This window comes from Arachis stenosperma, chromosome 3 (genome assembly GCF_014773155.1).
Source record: "Arachis stenosperma cultivar V10309 chromosome 3, arast.V10309.gnm1.PFL2, whole genome shotgun sequence".
NCBI classification, from domain to species: Eukaryota; Viridiplantae; Streptophyta; class Magnoliopsida; order Fabales; family Fabaceae; genus Arachis; species Arachis stenosperma.
In genome coordinates, this window is record NC_080379.1 from 15,756,242 (window position 1) to 15,762,545 (window position 6,304).

A 6,304-nucleotide genomic window follows, 5' to 3' on the forward strand; every position below is an offset into this window, starting at 1 on the left:
CCCTCTCTGTTATTAAGACAAGACATCAAGCTTAAATATTATTTTTTATTTTTTATTTTTATCTAGCTCTTGATGAGCACCTTGACTTAAATTATGCATACTTATCTCAAATAAGGAAATCAAATAAACTTCACTCCACATGACCACATGAATTATACAATACATACAAGGTATAACATTATATGATTCACTCGTTTGCTCAAGCCTTAACTCACAATTAAGCATGATTGCATGAACACTGTATATATATATACAATAAATTATATTAATTAATAGTTGACACACTTACACTGCAAAACCAACATGATGATGCTAACCTTAGATCAGCATCTCACTTCATCATTTTAATACTTACACAAAGATATAAGAAACATTAGGTAGTTTGAGATTTAACTAAACTTTTTAACATAATACGTGACAATATCTTAACCATGTGAATAGTCACCTTTTAATAATTAATTTCCACAAACTATGTATACTTAAGGATGGCCATTAGCGAGCTGATTGATCAAAGCCAAGGCATTACTAGTGAGTTGCGCCACCTCGACGACGCGGCCACGGACAGCGGTCTTAACATCTCCGGCGACAGAACTAGGGGTCTGTTGGAAGCCATCAGTGCAGGTAGTATCATCGGTCAAAGCAGCGCTGACCCAAGTTTGAACATCACTCATTGTTCCTTCAAAATTACTTGTCCTCAAATGACTCATTTCTCCAATCGATTTTGTCAGCTCCTCCACGGAATCAGCCAAAACCTCCATGCAGTCCTGCATAGCCGCCGCGTCTCTCCCGCTCAGGCCGCCGCTCCTGGCCATCGTGGACATGGCGGCCGAGGTCGATTTGGCCGAGGAAAGAGTGACATTGAGGGCTGTCCCCGTTAGAAGAACAGGGTTTGTTTGAATGAATGCCGCATGCTTCACCAGCGAAGTGTAGCATAGTTTTGGGTATGTTGTGGAGCTACATGAGCTTCTAATGAATACTGTGTTTGATTGTCGGAATTCTCTCCCTTTTGCTTCACCACAATTTGTGACGGTTAAAACAATTACGAGAAGGATTGTCACAACACACTTGGAGTTAGAAGAATGAATCATTGCATAATCCATCTTAATTATTTATGTATCTCTCTTCTCTCTCTCACACACACAATTAGAATGTATGTAGTTAATTGTTTGATGGAAAAATTTGGGAAGGAATGAAGCTATATATATAGGCATAGCACTCAAGTATATGAAAATGAAATATCTTGGGTTGTTAGGATTTCATTGTACGTGTTACTTGTTAGTTAACTATATATTACAACATTAATTAAACCATTAGGGAGATATTTTAGAGGCACTGTTTAAAGAATTCTATTCAATTTGTGGCCCATATCGTGCTACTTGTATCAATCAACTCAGTCTTCAATTTTATTTGTACTAAATTATTGAATATTTATTAATATATTTACAGAAGTTCACTTTCAGAGAATAAGAAACTCAAAAAAAAATTGTTACATACATGATCCCAAAATTAAAGGATCAAATACAAAGCGTAACGTTTTCCGTTTTCCGATAACTATCACTGGTGTTAGGTTTCATAATTTTAATTAGTGTGTGTGTGTGTGTTTTTTTTTTTTTTCGAGGAGAAGCTAAGGCATTCAATTAAGAGGGGTACGGTACAGATTGATGCTCTGATTTTTTTTATGAATGAAGAACATAGTGCGGTTTCAATAATTGGGGCCAATGGTGGGGTTCTTGGCTCCCCTCAATTAAAGGCTAAAACACTGACCTGCATGCTCCATGTGGGTAGGGCCTCTTCCTAGGCCCAATTGAATGTAACATATCACATTACCCCCTCAATATTTGTTTTCTTTTTTTTAATTTTTTTTTTTTGTAGATAGAGTTTAATTTTAATGCACAGAGTATAAAATATTTTATACCACCATACAATGGCATCTGTTCTTTTAATTATTAAATCATCATTCAAACGATTAATATAAAAGATAATTACTTTTTATTGATGTGACGTTACGTAATTGAATATACATGTAAAATTATTTTATTGTATTCTATTGGACACCATATTAGACCATCCAAATTTATCATTTATTTTCTTTATTTCATCTATTTTCCTTGCTAAAAGTTATAGATTGAAGTTTTTAAAATATCGAAAACTAAAACAAAAGTTGATATTCAAAATCTTGTTTGGTGTCAAAACTAATTATCAAATATAAGATTTTTACTGCATTAATATTGCTCTGATCTTTCATATTAGACTCGAGTATTATTTTTAATATTATCCGTCAAGTTGAATACATTTGGACGCACTTCCTGCTTCGGAGCGCCAAAAATCATGTATAAACTTACACGTTTCAAATCCAAATACGAAAATGATATTTGTATAATAATTTTGGTTATGTATATTACAGAGTATGTAGATAATTATTTATTTGTGCAAGTTGATAGTCAAATGTTATTGCATTGGTAGCTTATGACCAAATTGTAATGTTTTCAATAATAGGAAGAAGAATAAAATTGTGGTGGAATATATTAATAAGTAGACTTCACATCATAATTTTACGAAAGAAACAAAATGTAGAACAACCTTTTGACTATGATTATCCAAATAACAAAGGTGTTTCAAATCGTGCGTCCACTTGATCTTGTATTTTGGATGTATATATCATTTTCCTTTTTTTTCCCCCTCCCTATACGTTTCCTTCAAAATGTTAGATTAGAGTAATACCCTATATTAATTCTTAAAAAAAATTTTAATATAATATTCTGGTAACTAATCAATTTTAATTTTCTAAACTAGTTTTTAGATTTTTTCTTCGTTAAACAAATCAATCCTAATATTAGTAAAAGGTATCAAAACTTGGTGAGCGAGGTAAAGAAGGTGATGGAATTGAGAGAAAAATTAAAGCAGACAAATATAAACAGTTTTTTTAGAGAAAACTGAAAAATAAAAAAATGTGAGATACAATTAGTTACAAGGATTATTGCTAATTCATCCGGTAGTTATAATTCGGTTCAATTATATCTATAAATTGAAATTCAAATACAATAATAAACGTGACTTATCTTCAATTTAGAAACAATCTCGCTGATAACAACTCATTCGGAAACAAACTAAAATAGTTATCGAAAAATCAGGTAAATATCTCAATCTCTCTATAGAAGATTACACTTTATAAATACTAAACTCTAATTATGTAAAACGGACGCTACTCACTTTGAGTAATATTATACTTATCTTCTACTCCTACTAACTTGAGCGTCGGAGTGACTTTGCAGATGTCCAATGCCGTCGTTTCTCTTGAAGTTGACGTATACCTCTCTTAGTTCAGGCGAACGAGAGCTCAATCCCTGATCAAGACGAGTTACACCTCAAACCCGACTTACTACGTAGGAACATTTGGCGTCCACCATAAGGTCGAATTTACTTAACCCCATTATCATCTTTTCTGTCCAATGACTTACCATATTTTACAGGTTTTAATCAATGATAAAAGCAAAACAATCCACCTCCATAACTCCCTACTATAGCCAAACTATTAGTGATAAAGGAATCACCGAAAGCATAAATTCAAAAGTTAACCGAACTTGTGAACTAAAACGAACAAAGTGATGAGGAGGACTAAAGAAGTTCTGGTAATAATGACAGTGCGGTGATGACCACACCTTGGGAATAATGACCGAGCTTTAGTTTTAACTGACGAAATCAAAACATGAATTTGCAATCCTTTGTACAAAAAGAAAAATTCGAAATTACATCGAAAAACAATCAAAAGACGAATGACCGCAACAAATCAAATCGATAAGACATTATACCACGGTAACACAATTGGTACGCATAACCTAATCTACTTATATAATTTTTTTACTTTAATTTTTAATACGACATGACATCTTATAAGGTATACACTACTCTATATACTTGAACTGCTTCGCTTTTATATATCTTACCATTTTATATATCAACCTAGGACATGCTACATATAAAACTCGAATAATTAGTAAATAATTAACTCAATAATTAATATTTATTCTAGAAAATTAAATTTTATAGTTTAATAAGATAGAGCTAATTAAAACAAGAATTTTGACACTAATTTAAAAAATTTGGCCTAAGATTGGGCCAAACGGGCCGAATCGAGCAAACCGGCCCGTATTGGGCCCAAGGCCTAGCTGAATATACTTAAACACATGAGTTTCAGCTCATTACCCTTCTTCTTCATCACTTTCACGCTGGGAAACATGAAAGGGGGGAGATTATCAACTCCAAACCCTTGGCTTCAAATCAAATTGCCATAACTTCCAACTCTAAGTTCTGATTGCCGCACTGTTTGCGGCTACACAACCACCACGTCGAGCTTTACGAATCCGTCAGAACAATTTCATAGATAAATCTCATTTTCCATGTCAGATTCTCTGCCCCTAATTTTTGAAATTTATGAGAGTGTATGTTGAGATTTTGTTTGTTTGGTGTTTTTCGAATTAACTTGCGAAAATTGTCGGATTTGGCTCACTTGAGCTGTGGACTAGGTAAGCATCCTCAAACTTTTTGTGTAATGTTAAATTAGTGAACTCTATATTGATTATAGTGGTAATTATAATGTTAGATTGAAAATTGGTTGTGGGTTGGAGTCAATTTGAGAAAATAGAAGCTTGAGATCAAGTTTTGGAAGATAGGTTCATTGGAGAGGGGCTGAGGTTGACAAACTTGTGGTGTGGTATATTGTGAGGTATTCCCGATTTATCGGGAAATCGGTCAAGGTATATTTCGATTTCTCGTAACTAAAATATAATGTGTCATAAAAATTTAGGTTAGTTGACCATAAGATAAGTATTGAATTGTTTATGTTGTTGTTGGTTGAGTTTGAGTATTATGTATGTGGTTAGTGATTTTGGAAGTTGTGATTGTGGCTCTCATGAATAATGTGTGTAACTTTGTAGATGATATTGGTTGATATGCATAATGATTAATGAATTTGAATATTGTTTGAACTTGAATTATTGAAGTTAATATTGATGAAAGTGGAGAATTGGTAGGTTGGGGATGAATAAAGAAGTTGAAAATATGAATTGGAAGTGATTGATACTGTATGGTAAGGTTTGGGTTGGTTTTTGAAAGGTTTGAAATTAGTATGTTTTGAAAGTTGAGGTTTGTAAATTTTAATAAAAACTATGATTTTTGACCAACTTTGGTAGAACATAACTTGGTCTCCGAACCTCCGATTTTTATCAAACGTGTCTAAAAAGAAAAATTGGTTCGAGAGGTTTACACCATTTGACGAATAGAAGAAAAATGTTTTAAAACGAGAAAGTTACGCGGGATCAAAGTTTGGTGTGCAAAACAGAGATCCTGGACTTAGCAGCTTTTTGAAACTTCTGCTATACATGCGTGCGCGAGGGACATGCGCGACGCGGCCATTGGGCATTGCCCAGAGGGCTCGCATACGCGGGATGTGTGTCGTGTACGCGGACGTGGCGTTTTCCTTGGTTGCGTACGCAACCACATGGCACGCGACGCGAGCAATACTCTCAGGTTGAGGGGCTCACGTATGCAAACTAGTGACGCGTACGTGAGAGGTCGAATTTTTGCAAAGGCGCGTACGCGAAAGATGACTCGCGACGCGAGCATTCGTTACGGGTTGCACTCCTCGCGTACGCGAGCCCCTATTCTTCCAAAACATTGATTTTTGTTTCTAAATGCATTCCTTCAATTTTCAAAACCTTTTTAACTCTTATTTAAACCCTGGTAAGTGAATTTGGGTAGTGAAGTATAATTAGGACTGTGAGGAAGGTAACTTATTGGTAAAGAAAGAGGTAAAATAATGATGAAACATGGTTGTGAATGATGATAGAAATTCACCGATGATAATGGCAGAAGTGCTGATTATGTATTGAGTCGGAGGACTATATTGATAAGTGAATTATGGCTGATAATGATTGTATGATTATTGATTGATTATGTGGATTGATGCACTTCCAAATATCTGAGATATGAGTTTTTCTGGGTGAAAGCAATGGCTTGCCATCACGTGCTCCAGGTTGAGACTCAATACTCTGCTGACCCTATGTCGTAAGTGTGGCTGGACAATTAGACCTTTTCGAATGAGCTCATCCCCGTATGATTATGAATGTTTATGATATGAGATTTGGGGATGCACAACAGAATGACAGTCCAATTGTTAGCTACAAGGACTTGTCAGGTTGGCTATATAACCAACAGATGAGACTCATCAGCCATATGATAGGCATGCATCATATGTATCTATGTGTTTATTTGGTGTGTTTGTTTGGAATGCTTAACTGATTGCATA

General features: G+C 34.7%; 1 protein-coding gene across 1 annotated transcript; it reads right to left on the minus strand.

Annotated features, from left to right (window-relative positions):
• Positions 1-247: 247 nt before the first annotated feature.
• LOC130967469 (21 kDa protein-like) lies at positions 248-1,183 on the minus strand. The gene has a single exon (XM_057892334.1). The coding sequence runs from the start codon at positions 1,098-1,100 to the stop codon at positions 480-482; it is 621 nt and encodes a 206-aa protein (XP_057748317.1). The 5' UTR covers positions 1,101-1,183; the 3' UTR covers positions 248-479.
• Positions 1,184-6,304: the final 5,121 nt, after the last annotated feature.

Coding starts and splice junctions, on each gene's coding strand:
- LOC130967469 (XM_057892334.1), bottom strand. CDS start 1,100: ATGGATTATGCAATGATTCATTCTTCTAACTCCAAGTGTGTTGTGACA.